The sequence below is a fragment of the Ictidomys tridecemlineatus genome, chromosome 9, assembly GCF_052094955.1.
Source record: "Ictidomys tridecemlineatus isolate mIctTri1 chromosome 9, mIctTri1.hap1, whole genome shotgun sequence".
NCBI lineage: Eukaryota > Metazoa > Chordata > Mammalia > Rodentia > Sciuridae > Ictidomys > Ictidomys tridecemlineatus.
In genome coordinates this window covers 146,582,384-146,604,005 of record NC_135485.1, presented here as the reverse complement: position 1 = coordinate 146,604,005, position 21,622 = coordinate 146,582,384, and the positions used below count along the sequence as shown (strand labels likewise).

At 50.5% G+C, this 21,622-nt stretch overlaps 1 protein-coding gene across 4 annotated transcripts in view; it reads right to left on the bottom strand.

The window, feature by feature from the left end:
- Trpc3 (transient receptor potential cation channel subfamily C member 3) overlaps positions 1 to 21,622 on the bottom strand; it is a 114,969-nt gene that overhangs the window by 34,433 nt on the left and 58,914 nt on the right. For 3 of the 4 annotated variants that reach the window (XM_078022158.1, XM_078022156.1, XM_078022157.1), the window contains exon 2: positions 4,634 to 5,405. In XM_078022158.1, the coding sequence (XP_077878284.1) occupies positions 4,634 to 5,401 (768 nt within the window). In that variant the 5' untranslated portion in view covers positions 5,402 to 5,405. Of the gene's footprint in view, positions 1 to 4,633; positions 5,406 to 9,911; positions 10,021 to 21,622 lie in introns of those variants that run through there. The other variant, XM_078022159.1, reaches the window with a different exon arrangement.

Sequence of the window (21,622 nt, the reverse complement as noted above, 5' to 3'; positions counted from 1 at the left end):
CTAGAACAGTTTCCATTTCAGATGTCAGAGATTAGATTCGGAACAGTCACAGTTAATCCTTCTCCTCTCATAAGGGAACAGATACAATGAATAAAACTTCGATCTTTGGTTTCCATTCAAGTTGGTACCACACAACTGATAAAATTAATAAAATGTCCAGTCTCTGGTTTCCAAGCAGAGGGTCAGTTAAACATCCATCTGCCCTCCATTCCTGAAGACTAATGAAATGTTTTATTATAGCACACAGAAGTATTAAATCCATGCCTGTTCCCATAGAAAGCTCCCTTTTTAATACAGTCTTTTTAGATGGAATTTTCTCGTGTTACTCTTCAGTTCAGACCGTTCTGTAAGGTTTGTAAAACATAGGATGGCCATTTCTCCACCGATCAGAAATAAAAGAGGCTGCTTCCGAGGCTTGGAAGAAAGCTCAGCACTTGGCTTTTGCAGTGATACCCAAATGCTGACTCATTACCTTTAAAATCATAATCTGAAAAGTGTCTGGTTTTAAGAAAAGCTGTGCAAATTTTTTTCACATTCATTGTAAGGTCAGTCAAGAAACAAAAAGTTAGTAATCATGCAAGTTGCAAGGACAATGTTTTGTTTTCATAACAAAGTGCAGAAAACAATCATAGCTGGAGAGGATGGTCCGCCCTTCCCTCCTTCCTTCCTTTGTCCTCCTCCTCTTTCTCTTTTTGTCTGTTTGACCTGAGGTCTCCTTGCATTGCCCAGATTGACCTGAAACTCTTGACTCCTGGGAGTAAGCAACCCATGTGTCAGACTCTCGAATACCCGGGCTACAGGCGTGCACCACCAGGACCAGTTAATGGGGATCTCCTTCACTGCCACCCTGGGGCACCATTCCTAAGAACTACTGGGAGCCCTCAGGAAGGCAGACAGCTCCCTCTAACTCAGCACCTGCCCTCAGTTCCCAGAAGGGCATCCTGAAGCCTATGCTGACTGCCGCGTGGCTTCGCAGCTCAGATCATGATTGGTGACAGTTTCTAAGACATTCCTCTCTTTAGCTTTGCTCAATGGTCTTCACAGTGCTGCTTTTCCATTACCATGGCCCTCCAGTTGGCAGAGGGACTCATGGCACAGTACAGGGCAGGCGCTGCAAACCCCGGGACCTGCTCAAGCCAAAGCAGCGACTGCAGAGCTCAGTCTTCATCAACACTCAGCTCTACTTCTTTCAATTTATATGGTCTAATCTCCATTCCAATTCCTTTCTGTCCTGAAGAGGAAAACTGAATTCAACTCTAAGCAGGCTCGGTTCTCCAGGGTCCTTTCTCTAACAGCAAAAGAGGGAGGAGGTGTAGTGATTAAGCTTGGCTTCCCATAGAACCTGAAGTCAGACTCCTAGACTCAAACCCTGCTTCTACCACTGACCTGCTGTGTACTCTGGTGGAATTTTCTTACCCTCTCTGATGAGAATAATCCTGCCTTCTACAAGTACTGTAAGGATTAAATGCTTGGTACACATTAAGTACTACAGAGGTGCTTCAGTATTATCAGGTATATTATTCTAGCTATAATTCCTAGAACAGGGATCTAAGACACTCAAATCGAGGCTTAGCAAATGGGACCTGGGATTTAGCCTTGATTTCCTCATTTGTAAAATGAGAGGACTGTGGAAGCAGATGACTCCTAGAGTATCCTCCTGCTCTCAAACATTACCCTGCGTGTGGATCATATTTATTTTCTGTCTCCTTATTGTGATGTAAATCGAAACTGCCTTTCTGCTTTAAGGAGAGGCAAACTGAGGCACAGGGAAGGCTGGTGGCTTTGTTTTGTAGTTAATGTCATTTTGTTTTGTCTTTTATTTAGAAAGTACATCACCCGCTCAGTCAGAGTTAGGAAATTTCAATTTGCTTTCTCACTGTTTAATAGATGGCTGACTTCCTTGTCACTGACATGTGGCCAATTAGACTCAGAGTCCCTCCTGTCCAATATTCTGTTTCTTAGAATAGCTTCAGACAGCATTTGCACATCTAAAATACTTCTTTAATAACCTGTCACTGGGCTGTCCTCTGTTAATCTATCTAAATCTATGTCCTAGAATGCGCGACCTCTGCAGGTAATGACCTTCATGTGTTTTTGACACCCTGCGGATTGCAGCCCTCTAGAAACTTTGGAAACTGCACAGTGGCTGAGAATCTCCTCCAAAGCACCTACAGGAAGGCAATTTGAGAGGTGAGACATGAGCTATTACAGACCATTAATAAGATGAAATAGGCATAGGTGTCTGAGAAGGGGAAAATCACCACGTTTTCACCAGGGAACATGATATCTATTTTTCCATTCCAAGGCTGGTACTCAAAGTCCCTGCGGAGAGAGTCTTGCGAACACGGCAGAACAGGGCAAATTAGGTTACCTGCTTTCCTCAGGAAGAGCTTCGCTCGCACTGCCCTTTCAGAGCTCAGAGAGTCTGGGTCAGCCTGGGAAAGCACCAGCTTCTCTTTCTGTCTAAAGCCCTGACAGACGCCCGGCGCCCGGGATGGGAGGGCACAGGGGCAGCAGGAGAGCAGATGAGAAGGAACAGCGAGGACGGGGCACAGGGGAGGAACCGCGCCTCCGTCAGGGCAGAAGGCTGGCAGTCTTGGGAGGCTCTGACTGCAGGGAGGACAGTCCTCCCAGGCTCAGAGGGGGTCAGGCTACACCCGCTTGCCATGCAAGGAGAAAAGGAACTGGAGATTTGGGGACACTGGCCCATTCTCAGCGTGTGGCCGCCCATGGCTGTCCTCTGGGACTCCCTGCACTTGTCCCTGTGGGCTGCTGCACCTGACAGGTTATCAGAAGCGACTCTTCCATCCGAGTGGAGTCCCAGCATCACTGATATGGACTTAGCCAGCTTCGGGGGAAACTAGGACTAACAAACGTCTGCCATTGCTTCTCTGCGTGACTTCCCTGGGAAAACTGCAAACATGGCCATCTTTAGTAAATTACAGAATCTTTCAAAATAATTCTGTCTGTAGAAATTCTTCTGCAGACTTTCAATATACATCAAGCAAACTAAAAACAAGGTTCGTGGTGCTTTTGAAATGGTGGCAAATAAGCAAACTCAGAATTATGTTTCGATTATTGTCTCAAAACAAAACAAAAACCCTGATATTTAGAAGCATTTTACCCAAATGTTTTTCTACTCTCTCTAGCCAGTTTGAAATTTTGAATTTTTTCAACCTGAATTCTATCTAAAAGACTTTCATCTTGGATCCAAGGAAATTAATCTTTTCAATTACCACATAATAAATGTCTTCAAAGGGAATAGATATAAAGTGATACTAATTTTCTTCTTCATATTTTCCCATGTTTTCTGAAAAGATTTTTACAATAACTATGTCTAGCTTTTGCATCAGGAAAAAAAATTGAATGAATTAACAAGATTATCTTAAGGCTAGATCTCCACCAGGAGATCTAGCAAGGTCTGATGAATAGATAGAAAATTTGGTGTTTGGAAAGCAGGGGAGAAAACCACTCTCCCACCATTTTCTTGCAACCCCAGAGGAAAACAGTTTTTCCTTAACCTGAATTTTGTTGTTAGCTACATTGAACAAATCTCACTTACATGTGAAAAATAATATTAAGATGTGAAAGACAGACAAACCACTCTTTCTGTGATTTGATACCACAACACTAAACCAAAAAATTAACATGGTGCCCAGAAAATCATTCAAGGAATTGATGCCTGCATCTTCTTAGGTGAAAAGTGGGAGACAAGAACTGCTGAAGAGTTTGACTGATTTTTACCAGAAGTACGAAATACACTTTTGCCCTAGAGTTTAACAGCTAGAACCATTCAAAATGCATAGGAGGATGCAGCATTGAGAAAAAAAGTCTCTCACTAATATATAATCTTTATAAAAATAATACTGCTTGACTGGAAATTAGGTCCAGAAAAAAGTTCACTCACTTAAAAAGTCCATTAAAGCAGAATAAAAATGTTCACTCATTAACAACAACAACAAAATCCATTAAGGCAACCCATTTGGGTGTCCTTGGGTTTCTGCGTTGACCTGACATCTATGTCTCACCCTCTGAATATACATTTGTGGAATTCAGGGAGAGGCATTAGTCACATTAACGAAATGATTTTAATAGTGTTTTATATCATCCTCTTGATCTTTGATTGTAAAGGGCTATCAAAACACTTGTGCCCATTAACAGGGCTTTCAAAACTAATATCACTGCAGAGGGAAGGAATAGGAGCGTCCACTCCCATCATGGACCTGGTCCTGCAGCTCCTCCAGGGCCCAGGCATCCCCATCCCTACCCCCCAATAAAAACAAGCCAAAAAAGCTAATAACTACTTCTGTGTTGGGTGTCACCGGACACTAACTGCAAGACAAGAGGAAGAATTGGGGAGAGGAAGGTCACACCGGGGTGGAGAGGTCTTGAGTTTTATTTAACGTTTACCCGGAACACAGAGGTATACCAAAATTGTAGCTCGGATTCAGAATATACCCATCCGCAAAGCGAATATCACAGCACTATCATCGACAAGGGGACAATCATCACATCAACTCCGCAGGGTGCTCCCAATCCCTGGTGACCTAAGATCCACTAGGTGAAACCCATTCTAGAGCTTCTGGCGCCTAGTGTGGACAGCCCAGGGAGCAGCCGGGCGCACAGGGCTCACCTTGAACTCCTTCTCGATGTTGGCCAGCTTGGCCAGCTCGTTGCTGAGCTCCAGGGCCGTGAGCACCGGGTCCTCGCTGGACAAGGACAGGTAGGCCGGGCTGGCCAGCCCCTTGTAGGCGTTGATCCGCGAGCGCGAGTGGCTGAAGGAGTCGTGCCGCTGCTTCTCGGTGCAGTCCCCGCACTTGCAGAAGTAGTCGTGCGGCCTCTCGATGCGCGCGCCCTTCAGCAGCAGCATGTGCACCACCTCGTACTTCTGGCAGTGCGCGGCCAGGATGATGGGGGTGATGTCCGGCGAGAAGCGCGTGCCGTCCTCGTCGTAGGCGTAGAAGTCGTCGTCCTGCAGCTCCTGCTCGCAGGGGCTCAGGGTCAGGCGCTCGCTGGCCGCGAAGCCGGGGTGGTTGAGGATGGCCTCCACGATGCGCACGTAGCCCTTGCTGATGGCCAGCAGCAGCGCGTCGCCGATGCGCGCCAGGTTCTCCTTCTTGAGCAGCAGCTCGGTCACCTCCAGGTGCTCGTTGCCCACGGCCAGCTGCAGCGCGTTCTGGCCCATGTAATCCACGCAGTTGACGTTCAGCGTCCGGGACTCCTCCAACATCTTGCGCACCACGGGGATGTTGCCGTACTCGGCGGCGTCGAGGAAGCGCTCCTCCTCAGCCGTGAGGCTGGTGCCCCGGTCGTTGAACATGAAGGCCGGGCCGCGGACCGCCTGGCGCCGGCCCTTCTCGCGCATCACCGTCATGCGCCTCAGGGACGGGCTCCCCTCCATGGACCTAGGCGCAAGGACAGAACAGCTGTGGGACCAGGGCTCGCAGGGTCGCCGCGCACCAGACCCGGGCGGGCCCGCCAGGCCGGCTCTAAGGACGCAGCCACAAGGAGCAGCTGGACGCCAGGGCGGCAGGGAGCCCTTCGGGGAACAGCTCCCGTCCCCAGAAAATGCGGTTCTGATGGAATGACGGTGAAGACCACTCCCACTCAGCCACCCACCGCTCGGGTGACCCTGGCACAGCAGGCGTTCAGCCAGCCTGCCCTGTGGCAGTAACCGTCTCCTCCTCTTAAAGTCTTGGAAATAGAGGCTGCAGGTGCTTGGCACCCAGGCACCAGGTTGGGGACACTGAAGAAGCTTGTGTACTCATGCGTCAGGGCACAGCGACCCTCTCCACGCACAGCTCCTACTTTTAATGGAAAATGTCTTTCTCCTCTCTCTCTCTCTCTCTCTCTCTCTCTCTCTCTCTCTCTCTCTCTCCCTCCACCCCCGCCCCCTACACACAGATTGGCACTTAGGCCAAGCATCCATCTTGTAAGATATTGGTTTTAATTTTTTCTCTTAAGGGGACCTCCCCCTCTTCCTCCAAAAAAATCACAGGGTTTGTCTTTTCAACGACCTAATCAAGATTCAGCAAATATAAATTCAAGTATGGATTCGTATTTACTTTGCTGAAAGTAATTGTCCTGTAATGAGAATTGTTTAATTACCTATATATTTGCACTTTTGAACTAATAGGATATGGTTTGATTTATGTTTTAAAGTTCCCTAGTATTACTTTGAGAATAAAGTATCAAGGTACTAACTGAACATCTAGAATAATGTGCTCTGAAATCCTAATGCCAACCTCATTAGGTAAGATTTGACTGCATTATAAAAGCCATGTCATTAATTGATGTGTGCAGGGACTTGCGTTTACATCAATTTTTTTATGAGGTTGGGTAAATAATTCCATTCCCTTGTGCTTCCTCACAACACGTGCAAAATGAAAATTTATCAAGTTCTCTGGATTTTGCTCATAAGCTTATGAATGAAAAGCTAAAAGCTTTTTAAAAGAAATTATGAGTCTCTGAAAAATGATGCTAAATAAATAATATAATTTTACATTGTGATTATCTGGAATACCTTAATGATTGGTGCAGTGTCTAGTGGCCATTGAAGATTGCACAATGATCGTGCAAATCCATGTCTTTACCTCTTCCCAGTCCCAGCATTCTGCTGACTGAAGCACTCAACATAATTTTCCTTTAAAAGTCGTTTTGTGTGTGTGTATGTGTGTGTGTGTGTGTGTGTGTGTGTGTGTGTGTGTGTGTTGGCAGGGGGAGGGGGGTATGAGTTGCACCAAAAGGAACCAGATAAAACATTTCCCCCCTCACATTGCTGTCTTTTGAAAAGTGGCTGGAAAGGAAAATGCTTTATTTTGACAATACATTCCAGAAATACCTCCTACCATTGAGAAAAGCATATTTATAGAGTCAGGGCTGAGAAGTCCCTGGGAGGCCACTGGCCTCCCTGGAGCCTGGAGGAGGACATCTAGGCTGGGCAGCCTCCCCAGCAGGTAGACCAGAGACGGTACCAGTCCCCAGCAGCTCTCCACTCTGCGGAAGGTTTCTAAATGGAGACCAAGGCCAACCTGGGCTCCAGATGACACCAGAGAGGACCCCAGGGAGGCTTGTGAACCTATCCCAGGACAGAGAGTGCTGAGTGGCACTGTCCTCACTGTCCACAGCTCTTAGAATTAAATATGTACACTCACTTATAAGTTCACATCTGTACATGTGCACATACACACATATACATATACTGTATTTATGATGCTCTCTAGAAAGCAGCACAAGAAGCTTTGAACCCAATGAGGCCATGAGGTCATGGGCAGCGAACAGGGAGCCCTAGTGGACAGGGAATTCCATCTTTCACTAAACCCTCTCGTGTTTTTTGAATAGTTTTAATTGTAGCTTGAATATTTGTATTAAAATATTTGTACTAAATTCTTTTGAAACTTTTCTTTGAATCCTTTAATGGACAGAAATGTTTTAAATACAGGCACTTATTTACTGGCATTACATTACAGTCTTTCTGCAGCTGGGTATATGTTGGCTGTTACAGCAGAGTATGGACGTGTGAGATGGGGGAGCATGGTGTGAAACGGGGTGCATGGTGGGTGGAACTGGGAGACTAGTGGGGCTCCAGGCTGGTATATGTGGACATAATGAAGATTTCCAAGCAGGCAAGAACTGGAAATGGCCTTCACTGAACCGTACAGAAAACTTTGTTTCAACCTCAAACTCAATGAGAGGAGTTTTAAACAAAACTTTTAAATATTATTAAAATAAGTATGTTTTATTACCATGAATGGTACTGACTTGGTTGGGTTAATAGTTTTACTATTCAGCTATGAACTGAATAGCTGAATGGCTAGGATTTTCATGTTGTATAAAAGACTAATTTAGTTATTGCCATTGATAATACATTAGTATTATCTATGAGTATCAGAATAAGCCAATAGGGAGAATACGTATATGGAGGATACAGAACTGCAGAATTCCAATCTATACTCAGATTGGTTTTTTTTGTGTGTGTGGGGAAAAAAAAGCTCATACTAGAGAGTCAAAGCCTTATGGAATGGCTTTCTAGTTTAATGAATGTTGCCTACAAAGAAAACTCACCCATAAAACCCCACAACTTCTCTAAGAGACTGATCTGAGGACACTTGGAAAAGACTGTTTCATATATATTTTTTAGCATTTCTTAGTACTTAAAATTTTTTGAAATGAAACTTTCATTGTGTATATTCAAGGTATAGAAGATGGATATACACAGCAGAGGGAAGCAAGCTAGCCTATCCACCACCTCACATGGTTGACCTTGGGGGTGTGTCTGAGCAGCTGAGATCTACTTGTCTCCCAGGACTCCCAGGCAGAGCCATTCCATTACCTGTGGACCTCACATTGTGTATGACATTTCTTAGTATTTTAACTTTTTTCTTGCCATTTATTCTTATCTTAGAACGTGTACATTGTATATTCGAACTGAAATGTGTGACCTTAATACTACACAACCCGAGTCACATGAGTCATTTTCATTCTGTTTTTAAAGATTCTAACACTGAGTTAAGTGTGAAGCCAGAGTTCTCAATCAGAGCGAGTCATCCTGTGATTTCACAATGGAAGAGCTGCCTCCTTGCACTGGTCCTCCTGGTGAGTCTGCAGTAGGAGGTCCCTCTCCCCACCCCTCAGGAAGTCCATGTCCCCTGCCCCTGCTCTCTCCACGTTGCTTACAGAACCAACTTAGGCTTCATTACTCTGGACTGAACGACCACGGCTGCCCTCGGCTCGTCTTGACAATACAACTCTTTTAGCAGGAGAAATAAGAAGGAAACAGGGTCCTGGGGAGGACGCTGCGCTCCAGCAATGTTGGCACCCAAATGGCTTTCCCAGGAATGTCCACCTCCAGGCCCCATGCGGTGGTTCACTCCTCCTGCACGGTGCGAGAACCTTCCGGGGGACTTCTCCTGGTCAAAGCCCTGGGGGCCCAGCCTCGGGTCAGAGGCTCCTCAGGACCACGTACCAGTCCTTCCCAGGCCGAGGGGGACGACTGCACTCTGACTGCGATGCCCTTATTTTTCATGCTTTTTGCTAAACCATTAAGCAGATGCGCGTCCCTCCAGAAGGCCAGCGCCGAGCCCTGATGAGATGGTACTTGGGAACAGGCCTTTGTGGGGGTATCTGCCTGGCTAAGGTCACAGACGAGGCTCTCACGGTGGGGCTGGCGCCCAGTAAGGAGAGTCAGGGAGGGGTGCCCCACCCCCCACACGAGGACACACGGAGAAGGCCGCCATCGGCACATCTCACCAGGACCTGACCATGCCAGCACCCTGCTCCCAGACTCCCAGGCTCCAGGGCTGTGGAGAGGACAAGGCTGCTTCAGCCACCTGTCTGAGGGAGCAGAGATGACTTGCACTGGCCACACATTTTAAGGCAAAAAAAGTTTTATTTTTCATGCTTTTTGCTAAACCATTAAGCAGATGAGAAGTTCTTTCTGAGAATATTTTGGTATCTCACTGGGGACTCTCTGCCCCACACCATCAGAGGGAAATTACAGAGGATAAACCTTCAGTTTTCACAACTTTGCCATCAACTCACCTGGCCTCTGGGAGTGTTTCCCAGAGAAACCCGAGGACCACCTGCCTGGGGTCACTCAAAGTGCCCGTTCAAAGGCAGATTCCTGGGTCTCATCCCAGATAGACTAGTCGGACTCTCTCAGGGGGGGCCCTGGAATACATATTTTAAGGGAGCCTCCTTTGCAATTTCTATGCGTGCTGAAATTTGGGAACTTCCAGTAGACACTTAATGGTGGTGATATGCGGCTGTTAAGCACTGGCCACCCTGCCCCTGAACAAAGAGAAATAGAAATGACACCTTTGAGCCGCACAGGCTGGGGACATGACCTTACATGCATTTACTCCCTTTATGCCTTGTTACTGTTTAAAATTGATCCCCAGGAGGTTACTTACCACAGCAAATACGCAGCCTACAGAAAAGTGTTCACCAGCGACCAATTTATGTCACGCCCTCACTTTGATCAAAGAACAGTATTTTTTAAAAGGTTCCTGCTGCCAGGTGGGATGGCACATGTCTGTAATCCCAGTGACTCGGGAGGCTGAGGCAGGTGGATGGCAAGATCAAGCCCAGTTTCTGCAACTGAGAGAGGCCGTGACTCAACATTAAAAATAGAAAGGGCTGGGGGAGGCAGCTCAGTGGTCAAGCCCCCTGGTTCAATCCCGTGACTGCAAGGAAAACAGAGCTTACTGCCCCTTCTCACAAAGGGTGATCATGGTGCTGGGGGCCTTGCCCACGCCAGCAGTCACTGTGCCATCAACCAATGGGATTCAGTGTAAGCAGCTTCTCTCCATGTGGCTTCTGTCCTTTAATCTGATGGTGAAACTGAACAACTCTCCCTCCAGGAGGTAAAGGAGTTTCTCTTAGGTCTAAAATTCCTCAGATATCATCATTATCTCATCCTAGATTTCTGATAGTCTTTCTCCTCTTCAATAATTTCTTATATAAATTTTAAACCAATTATCTTATACTCCATGTATTTTACACCTATTTACATTACTTGATTTTTTAAAGATGGTATTATGAAGTGTCCCCCTCATTTGTACCACAATTGCATACATTCCTAGAGAGTAAAGTCATGTTTTATTTTTCCTTATTCACAGGGTCCATCCAAGTGTCCCTTAGAGAGCAGGTACTCAATACATGTGTGCCTGGTTCCCAGCCTCCCCACCTGAACCCAGGGCCCACAAGCACAGCGCTCTGCCTGACCCCTCTACAATACCCCAACCATCTGCCTTCACCCAGCTCCCTCCGGCATGCCTATCAGGTTTGCAAGTTCAAGGTCATCCACTCTCCTTGGGAATGCCACTTGTGCTGGGCCGTCCTCACCATTCCCATAGCGACGCCATCTCCCACACTGCCGCTGGACTAGCCGGTCAGCTTCCCAGCAGGAGGACCTAGTGCTGGTGAAGCATCCTCAGGCAAGGCACTGCCCAGTCAAGCCCCACACAAAGCTGTAGAGCAGGGGTCATTTCCTCTGCTTCACAATGAGAAAGCCCAGCGCAAGGGAAACTGCCCAAGGTCACAGAGATGCACAAGCAGCCTGGGATTCACCTGGAGTCTCTGACTCCGTGCGTTTCCTGATTCTCCTCTTCCTACGCCCCAGCCACCCCAGCATCTGCTCTTCTCATCCCCGATTTTGCCCTGACCTACTTCCCTTTAGAAGCAGTCAGCAGCCCCAGGGGCTCTGCACATTCCCCACCCTGCCTGGCCAGCCTCTTTCCTGTTCCCAGACTCCTCCTTCACTGTCCTACAACCTATCACCCTGCTTGTTCCTGAGCCATCGAGGGTGTTCCTCTACCACGCGTATTTTAAGATGGATGTTAAGGCTGTTACTCTTTTGCCTTTCCAGGTATAAGGGCTTCACCTGGGTGGGGTGCAGGCTAGGCTTGGGTGGTTGCTTAAGGGAAACGGGGAAGATGAACGGCAGAGGAGGGGTACAAAGAGAAAGATCACAGTCGTGTTCTGAGGTTTTGCAAGAAAAAAACAAATTTGCAAACAGAATTTGAGAAAAGGGAGATTGTCTTGCAGAATGAGTTGCTCAGTTCCTTTGTTACCCTAATTCTTCTGGAAGGAGCTCGATGGCGGTCTCCCATGCAGACAGGGCAGCTCTGCCACCCCAACAGCAAAGCTGTGGTGCTGCTGTCCCAGGAGGGCACAGAAGGAACAGAAGGGGCCAGAGACAAGGCGCAGGTTCAGTGAGGAAGAAAGCTCTGAGGGCAGGGCTCTGGCCAGGCCTGTCGTGTCTGGAGACAGGACGGTGCAGTCTGGTGGAGCAGGGCATGGCGTGGGCAAACCTTCCTCGAACCCGCACCCCATGTGGTTTAAGCCTGTGAGGAGAGCCAGGCGCCTGCCAGGGCTGGGCCTGCCTGTGGTGCTGTGAGCCAGGCAAGGTCCTGTGCAGACACCGGGCCCTGAAGCCAGGAGCCACCTGGGAACAAGTACCCAGCAGAGGCAAGTCTATAGCATCAAGCCCCTCTGCTGACAAGAAGCACCCGAGAGAGGAGGAACCTGGCCCAACAGCAGAGTGAGAGAGGACCCCAACTTTCCGCTCTGGGACACATGATCCCCAAGCCCCGTGACCACTGAAGAGCAGGGGAAGAGTGGATTTCTGGGAGCCTGAGTAATTCTATCAGTTGAGAGTATTTCTTTAAAATAACATTTACTTTAGGGCATCCAGCTAAGATAAATGAGGCCAGCCTTCCACATCTTTCCAGGAATGGATGCGTCAGACCACAGAGACGCTCGCCTCCCTTGGAGACGGGGAGGGGATAAGCAGGCAGAAGCCCCTCAGGCACAGGCTCAGGGGTGGGAAGGCCCTGTCCTGGCTGACCCAATCCCTCTAATCACATAGGCCAGGCCTCGCTTCCTGTCAGCTCACATCTCTGCTTGATTGCTTAATTAACTTAATTGCTTAATTATTGATTGCTAATTCACTTGTTGAGTGTCTATGTAGTAAGCAAATAAAACAAAAAACAATCAAAAACTAATTGAAACCACAGATTGGCGCTTTGGTCAATTTCCTCTCTCCTGGTCAGCGGTGGAGGCCGGGGACAGAGGCCGTCATGAGCGCTCTCCTGCCTGCCCACTGCTCCTCCTGTCTCCATCCCTGAACACGCTTCCTTCTGCCCTTTTGTCCGTCCAAACCCTTCTCACTGTGTGGTCCAGCTTACGTGAGGCTTGTGGAAACAGCTGCCTGGGGCAAAGCCCCCCTGAGGTGAGGCCCTCCTGATTTGGGAAGGTGGAGTCTTGGATTTTTTTTGAAACCATTGCCGAGCACCGACCTGAGCTTGCTGTGTGACACTGCTAGTCTGCTCATCAGTCTGGATACTTAATTTTGTCTCCTTGATTTGTGTTTCCTTGATTATGGTGTCCTGTGACATTCATGTCCCCAAGGTTGATTGGGACAAGTGCTCCATGCACTTAGCCTGGGTTCCCCTCTTGTGTCGTCACCCTAGTGCCTAACACAGCACAGGATGTTCAAAGTACTTGTTGATTGATAGGAGCCTGGAGACAAAGAGACCTCATCAGGATACTCAGGAACTTCCAGAAGGTCTGACGGCAGGACAAGTGCCTCAGCGAGGAGGTCCTCCCAGCTGTCCCTCCCTTGCTGTACTGTCCCCGTGAACGTGAAAAACGAACAGGTTGAAAATCGGAGTCTTACTTAAGTCATGTGGTGAGCGTAGGTGTTGGGACATTGAGATTCCACAGAGAAGAGCTTCCATGATGGCTCTCTGGACTGAATCCCCAGACCCTGGGCACCTGGCAGTGAGTGAGCATCATTAAAGAAAGGGCCTCAGGCGGGAGTGGTGACACACACCTGTAACCCCAGGGGCTCAGGAGGTTGAGGCAGGAGGATTGGGAGTTCAAAGCCACCCCCAGCGAAAGTGGGGCCCTGAGCAACTCAGTGTATCTAAATAAAATACAAAAAGGGGCTGGGGATGTGGCTCAGTGGTGAGTGCCCCCAGTTCAACCCCTGGTACTCAACATCAATCAATCAATCCATCAGGTGGGGTTGTGGCTCAGTGGTAGAGCACTCGCCTAGCGTGTGGGAGGCACTGGGTTCCATTCGCATCTCAGCACCATGTATAAATAAATAAAATAAAGGATCATTCACAACTAAAAAAATATTTTTAAAAAATAAATGAAAGAAATAAAGGTATCCTGTCCATTTACAACTAAAAACAAAGAGATTAACTCAAAAAAAAAAGAAAAAAGAAGTGGCCTCAAACTCATTACTGAAATGAGGTAACGAAGGAGCCACTACTGGAGCCATGTGCCAGGCAAGCAGGCCAAGCAACCACATCAATGTGGCCAAAGAAAGAGAGTGACATTCGAAAGTTTGTGACGAGTCAGCTCGCCACACCAAGGAAGTGGACCTGCCAGTGGCCAGGAGCCAGTCGATGGTCTGGTGAACAGCAAGAAGAGCCCACAGGAGGACCGTCGGGGACAGGCAGCATGGGGGTCTCGGCCCTGGAGGTGGTGGTGATGGAAGCCGTGAGGGGGAGGGGAGAACCAGGAAGCCTGCAGAGATGTGCTGACAGATGAGACCCTCTTAGGCCCCCCCAAGCAACACCTGTCGGCCGTCGCAGCTGCCTCCAAAGCCCTCCGGGATCTGCCCAGGTGCCTAGTGTGGGCAGGAAGGAGGAGAGGGTGGCCGAGGTCATCAGAACCACACACCTTGAAAATCTCTAAACGTGTGTATTTGTGAAGAGGGTGGGGCACCCTGGACGTCAGCAGTGGGGGCCCAGTGTGGAAGGTGGGGGGTGACCTCCTACAGCACAGCTGGCAGGTTGGAGAGGGTGGGGCACCCTGGACGTCAGCAGTGGGGGCCCAGTGTGGAAGGTGGGGGGTGACCTCCCACAGCACAGCTGGCAGGTTGGAGAGGGTGGGGCACCCTGGACGTCAGCAGTGGGGGTCCAGTGTGGAAGGTGGGGGGTGACCTCCCACAGCACAGCTGGCAGGTTGGAGAGGGTGGGGCACCCTGGACGTCAGCAGTGGGGGCCCAGTGTGGAAGGTGGGGGGTGACCTCCCACAGCACAGCTGGCAGGTTGGAGAGGGTGGGGCACCCTGGACGTCAGCAGTGGGGGCCCAGTGTGGAAGGTGGGGGGTGACCTCCCACAGCACAGCTGGCAGGTTGGAGAGGGTGGGGCACCCTGGACGTCAGCAGTGGGGGTCCAGTGTGGAAGGTGGGGGGTGACCTCCCACAGCACAGCTGGCAGGTTGGAGAGGGTGGGGCACCCTGGACGTCAGCAGTGGGGGCCCAGTGTGGAAGGTGGGGGGTGACCTCCCACAGCACAGCTGGCAGGTTGGAGAGGATGGGGCACCCTGGACGTCAGCAGTGGGGGTCCAGTGTGGAAGGTGGGGGGTGACCTCCCACAGCACAGCTGGCAGGTTGGAGAGGGTGGGGCACCCTGGACGTCAGCAGTGGGGGTCCAGTGTGGAAGGTGGGGGGTGACCTCCTACAGCACAGCTGGCAGGTTGGAGAGGGTGGGGCACCCTGGACGTCAGCAGTGGGGGTCCAGTGTGGAAGGTGGGGGGTGACCTCCCACAGCACAGCTGGCAGGTTGGAGAGGGTGGGGCACCCTGGACGTCAGCAGTGGGGGTCCAGTGTGGAAGGTGGGGGGTGACCTCCCACAGCACAGCTGGCAGGTTGGAGAGGGTGGGGCACCCTGGACGTCAGCAGTGGGGGTCCAGTGTGGAAGGTGGGGGGTGACCTCCCACAGCACAGCTGGCAGGTTGGAGAGGGTGGGGCACCCTGGACGTCAGCAGTGGGGGCCCAGTGTGGAAGGTGGGGGGTGACCTCCCACAGCACAGCTGGCAGGTTGGAGAGGGTGGGGCACCCTGGACGTCAGCAGTGGGGGGCCCAGTGTGGAAGGTGGGGGGTGACCTCCCACAGCACAGCTGGCAGGTTGGAGAGGGTGGGGCACCCTGGACGTCAGCAGTGGGGGTCCAGTGTGGAAGGTGGGGGGTGACCTCCCACAGCACAGCTGGCAGGTTGGAGAGGGTGGGGCACCCTGGACGTCAGCAGTGGGGGCCCAGTGTGGAAGGTGGGGGGTGACCTCCCACAGCACAGCTGGCAGGTTGGAGAGGGTGGGGGCACCCTGGACGTCAGCAGTGGGGGGCCCAGTGTGGAAGGTGGGGGGTGACCTCCCACAGCACAGCTGGCAGGTTGGAGAGGGTGGGGCACCCTGGACGTCAGCAGTGGGGGTCCAGTGTGGAAGGTGGGGGGTGACCTCCCACAGCACAGCTGGCAGGTTGGAGAGGGTGGGGCACCCTGGACGTCAGCAGTGGGGGGCCCAGTGTGGAAGGTGGGGGGTGACCTCCCACAGCACAGCTGGCAGGTTGGAGAGGGTGGGGCACCCTGGACGTCAGCAGTGGGGGTCCAGTGTGGAAGGTGGGGGGTGACCTCCCACAGCACAGCTGGCAGGTTGGAGAGGGTGGGGCACCCTGGACGTCAGCAGTGGGGGCCCAGTGTGGAAGGTGGGGGGTGACCTCCCACAGCACAGCTGGCAGGTTGGAGAGGGTGGGGCACCCTGGACGTCAGCAGTGGGGGTCCAGTGTGGAAGTGGGGGACAGTGTCCCACAGCACAGCTGGCAGGTTGGAGAGGGTGGGGCACCCTGGACGTCAGCAGTGGGGGCCCAGTGTGGAAGGTGGGGGGTGACCTCCCACAGCACAGCTGGCAGGTTGGAGAGGGTGGGGGCACCCTGGACGTCAGCAGTGGGGGGCCCAGTGTGGAAGTGGGGGACAGTGTCCCACAGTGCAGCTGGCAGTCAGAGGCCCAGGACCGCACCCCACCACAGCACACCAGGCTGCAAGAGAAGCATCCACCTAAGAAAGAGGAAAGCAGGGCCTTGGTTTCCACAGTTCCAAGCCATGAAAAACGAAATGCAGGGTCCTGGCAGTCCCGAGCGCAGGGAGACAGCTGGGTGGCCACAGGGACGAGGGACCTCGGGCCCCCTTCTCCTCCACCTGCCCTGCATCCTTCCAGGAGGCACGGAGGCCTTGCAGACTCCTCAGCAAGGAACCAGACAGGGAAGGCGTGTCCCTGTTCTCAGTCCCGGGGACAGCGCGGCCCCTTGCCCAGCCTGCCTGGCTCCAGGGGACGCTGCCTCCGCGTGTGCCCAGGAAGCATGAAGCAGTGCCTCCTGATGTGGACGCGGGCATTCGCGCCTCCGGGTCTGCACTGCGCTCTCACCCCATCACCCCTCACCCCACCACGCACTGCTTCGAGTTTCCTTTCACGCTGTCCCTCAGGGTCCGCAGGGTCTGCACGCCTGGCCTGAGCAAGGTCAGAGGGACCCCTCTCAGAGGGCTGGCACCTGCAGGTGGCCCACAGGCTGGGTGCCAAGGAGCAGGACCTTCTCCTCAGTCACATGGGGAGGGGTGGAATCGGGGCATTCTTCTATAAAAACAAATTCACGGACACACTGATCAAAGCCAATAACAGAAATAACAATCTTCTTTCCATCAAATGTCCAAGTACACATTTCTGTTAATCAGACTCAGTTCCTAATTATATCATGGAGGTATTTGATGACTTCCCTATCTCTTGATTTTGATCTTATGTAAAGTTGACTTTTGTCAGGATAACCTAGGGGGCAAATGTGGGCTAAATCTTAAAATTAATAACCACTGAAAATTGATTACTAATTAAGCCTATATTCTAAAATGAATGAATTTCACAATGCTTACTAAAACTAATATTCATTATTTCAGTATGATGAGAGTCAATAAGAGTTATGTGAACTCAGCCTATAGTTAAATAAGAACAGAGACAAAATGAATTCAATCAAACAAAAAGCTGCTCACTGAAGAGAGATTTTATTGGCCAGTTAAACTAGTTACTATTGAAGATGTCTGTATTTTAGCCTTTACAGCTTTTAGAGGGACCTGGTTTTCTGTCACTGTCATCGTGTGAAGTCGAAGTCTGGGGCTCTCGACCCTCGCTCCCGCCTCGTGTCTCTCCAGCCTGCGTCTCAGCAGAATCCACAGGCATCGACCTTATTGGACAAAATGCATTCAGAGCGGATGCAGAGTACCCTCAGGTCAAGCTCTTTCCTTAACAGGGCACACAGGGGCGGACAGCTAAGTCTCATGTTTTACAGAGGTCCAGGACTAACAATATCATCACCTATTATTTGAAAGTAGAAGTGTTTATAACGAGAGTTTTCTGACTGGATAATTGTAGACAGTGTCCCCGACCCAGATGCTGAATTAAGACAGAATACTGGGACCGTCCTGATTATCCTTGTAAAGCCACGACTGGAAGCCGACAACTCAGCCCTCCATGCCTTCTCCCTGCAGGGCCACTAACCCGGCTCCCGTCCAGAGCAAGGCTGCCATCGGCTGCGGGCAGTGTGGATGTGGTGGAGAAGCCTCCCCTCTGGTGCTGCTCGGGACACTCGTGGCTACTTGAGCATGCTGCTGCAGAAGCCACTCTGGTCCAATGCCAGCGTTCCTTCCCACGGGGCCAGGAGCTCAGGGGACATGCTCTCCCTCCCTCTGCATTCCCTGTGGTCTTACTGCCCGAAGTAAACCTAGCCCGTGGGCTCGTGGGTACTTTAGGCAGGAACGGCTTCATGTGAAGAACACCTTCAGAGAGGTTTGCAATCCTAGCACAGAAATGAGAAAATTCCTAAAATTGTAGCTCAGCCCGCAGAGGATGGGCCAGGCGTGGACGGGGCTCCCTTTGCCTGGGTAAGGCCAGGAAAAGAGAGCATGGGAAGTGCAGGGAGGCGTGGCCCTGAGACAGCCTTTGCTCCTCTCCCCTCCCCAACTCCTCTTACAAGCTCTGCAAGCTGCTCAGCCGTCAGCAGCCAAGTGCAACCATGACTTAACTGAATCTCATAAATGAATTAATACTAATTAATAGTTTCCTGTGTTGTTTCTCCTAGGAGTAATTGCATTAACAATGTTTTGAGGAAGAAATGCTTAACCCAGTGGAAGCTACAGTATGCACAGGACAGCCTGGGATCTGGAGGTCCCAGAGGGCCTGGGGCTGCTGTGAATCCCACGTCACCGTCAGCTCCAGTTGATGAATTTGTGGAATAAGGCACCGGACTTGAACTCGATGAACTCTTTCCAACTCAAACACTCTATTATTCTTCAAAATGTTGTGTACTAGATAAATGGAGAGGGATAATGCTGAGATGACTGCAAGTGGGGACTGCAGGCAGCCTTCTTGTGGTCATTAGACAGCCATCTACTCCATTTGCCTGATAAGCTCATTGTGAGAATATCCCTCCATTCTGGGATCTTAGTTCTGTCAAAAATACTGTCATCATTAGGGCTTGAATGAAGAAAACCTAACCGTAGATGGCTGGCTTCAGGATGATAGGATAAAGGCCTTTCGCATCCCTTGTTTTCTCCAGAACCCCACAAGGACAAGAGAGCAAGGAACAGCAGCAGAAGCCAGGAAGCAAGATGAGCCCAACCTGAAGATGGAGAGGAGAACAGGATGCATCCGCGTGGGAGGGAGGCTCCCAGAGAGCACCCGACAGGGAGCGGGCGACCACCTGGTCAGTGCAGAAATGCAAGGTCAACAATTCCAGAGGAGCAGGAAGAACCTTTCTCTGCCCTAGGTCACCACGGAGGTCCTGCAGGGAGAGAGGACACTGAGCTCTGCAGACACAGAGAGAGAGACCAGCCAAGAGCAGCCGGAGCCCTGCCCACATCCAGACACCAATGCTGGCTTTATTATTTCCTAATCCCTCCTCCCCTAAGAAACAGGATTTAAAAAACACTGCATCTCTGACACAAGAAAGAATGCTACCAAAAAAAAAAAAAAAAAGGAATCCTTGTAGCCTAAGAGAGGGTTAAACTTCCAACAGCGGGGCTCAGGGCCACGGCAGGCGCTCAGTTCACACTAGGCCCTAGTTTCAGCTCCCCGCACTGACTCCTGTGTGTCCACGTGTGTGTGCGCTAAAGTGAAAGAGGTTCAGGGAAATAGTTGAGAGATACAGAGAAATATCTCAGAAAGAATATAAAAGAACACAAGAGATAAGTATTGGAAAGCAGGAGAGAGGAGATACAAAAATCAGGGGATGTTTAGGAAATACAACACCCAGATAATAAGTATTCTAGAGAGAAGAATAAAAGTAGTGGTCAGAAAATAATTTAAGAAATGATATATGAAAACCATAATCAAATCAGAACAAAAATCTCCGAATTGAAAGGATTTAGCCAGGACCCAGTTTAGGTAATGAAAAAAGACCCATCTCAAAGCACACCTTCAGAATAACCCTGATGAGGAAGTACTTCCCTAAGGAGAACAAATTTAAATGTACACAGAGTAAGTCAGAGAGCTGTAGAAGAGATGGCTCCAGGAAACGAAGCTGCAGAAGCCGAGACAAGATGTGTCAGACCCTACTCCAAGAAAAACAGGGAATTATGAAAGAAAGGTAGTTCTAGAGTATTACTTAGCAGTGATCAATGGTTACAGGGTTGTAATAATGAAGACCTCAAATCAGGTATTAACCAGAAAGATTATGGCAAACTATGTCGAGAGGATGAGAGGAATACACAAGCAAAAACTGTCTCCTGAGGTTACAGACGACGTCTAAACAGCCCAGGGAGGAGCTGGACATGGAGTGGACGTCCAGGAGAGGGAAGGACCCGGGAGCCGCGGGTGCCGGTCCTCTTATAGGCCTTTGAGCCCAAACGATCGTCTACAATATGTCCGTGTATTACTTTGATAGCCTACAAAATATAACACACCAACAAAAAACGACTTCTCCACAGTTTACTTAGTGAACGTGCTACTCTAGGATACGAAACTGGTCATGAAATGAGAGCTTGCAGATTATCAAAGGCCTCGAGTCTAAAGCCATGCTGTGCTGCTCTCGAAAATCAGACCTTCACCTGGGAGAGAGCGGCCGTCTCCTTAACGCCACACCCATCCGACTGCGGTCCCCAGCGTGGGTTCCAGCCCCTGGAGACTTGGCAGTCCCTCGGAGACTGAACTCCTAGTCCAGGGGGGGAAGAGGCCTGGCTTCCAATCTGATGCCTGACCAACCCACACAACACGGTTCCCAAACCCACAGCCACAGCCAGCCAGCCTGGAGCCTTCCACAGGGCCAGGGCCAGCAACAAAGCCCACCGGTCCCAGGTTACAGGGCGCTGCGTGCTCCCCTTGGCTCCCCGTTCACACAGAGTGGAGCCGCAGAAGCCATTGCTGATTTGCCAAGGAACTCAGAAAATGACTTCTTGGTTCCAATTCGGCATCTGCGGACGGTGGCCAGGGCGAGCCCTGTGAGGAGCTGAGACTTGAGTGCACACGGCAGCAGAGTATGACATGAACACAGATCCCTGCTCTCATTATCATGGCTAACTTGGGGCAGTACTTCCTCTGAAGAAAAATGAGGCAGAATTCTGTTTCCTAGAAGTCTCCCCTGTTGGAGCTCACACTGCTGAGAACGCCAGGGGCTTTGTGCACGTGTGCCGAAGCACCCGAGGGTGGCTCTTCCTCTCCTGGGGCTCTCCTCTAGGCAGCCCCGTGCTAAGAGTACCTGCTCCTTCTCTTTTTCTCTGTTCTTTGCTTGTTAACTCTGTCCCTGCCTCTAAAAGAAAGTTACACACCCCCCCCCACACACACACACACAATCGCTGGGCTCTCCGCTGCTCTCCTCACGCTCCTCTCTGGGAAATCTCTCGACTCCAGCCACCCCACCCCTCCACACACTCCCAGATGCTCCGAGCTCTAAACCTGCATTTCCACCTTTGTGCTTGACACTTCCATTACTACTACCTGAAAAATCAGGTCCCTCTCATTTCTGTTTCTTTTCAATAGTGACATCAACAGTCTTGGTTAACTAGGTCAAATCATCACCAGATCCTCCAGGACCCCCTTCTCTTCGCACCCTTCATGGGGAGCAGAGTGTCTATCCTCCCCGCCAACGACCCTGCTCTTCACCCATATCGACAATGCACGATAACAGAGCCATCTCAGCCTCAGTGTGTTCCTTCCGGGTCTGCCACCGGCCACTTCTACCCATCAATGGCTCCCCATTGTCACCTTCTGGCACATAAGCCCCCCAACATTAATGTCCCAATTCAAAATGTTTAGCCCAGCATTTCTGTTGTGCTACTTACAGCATGATTGCT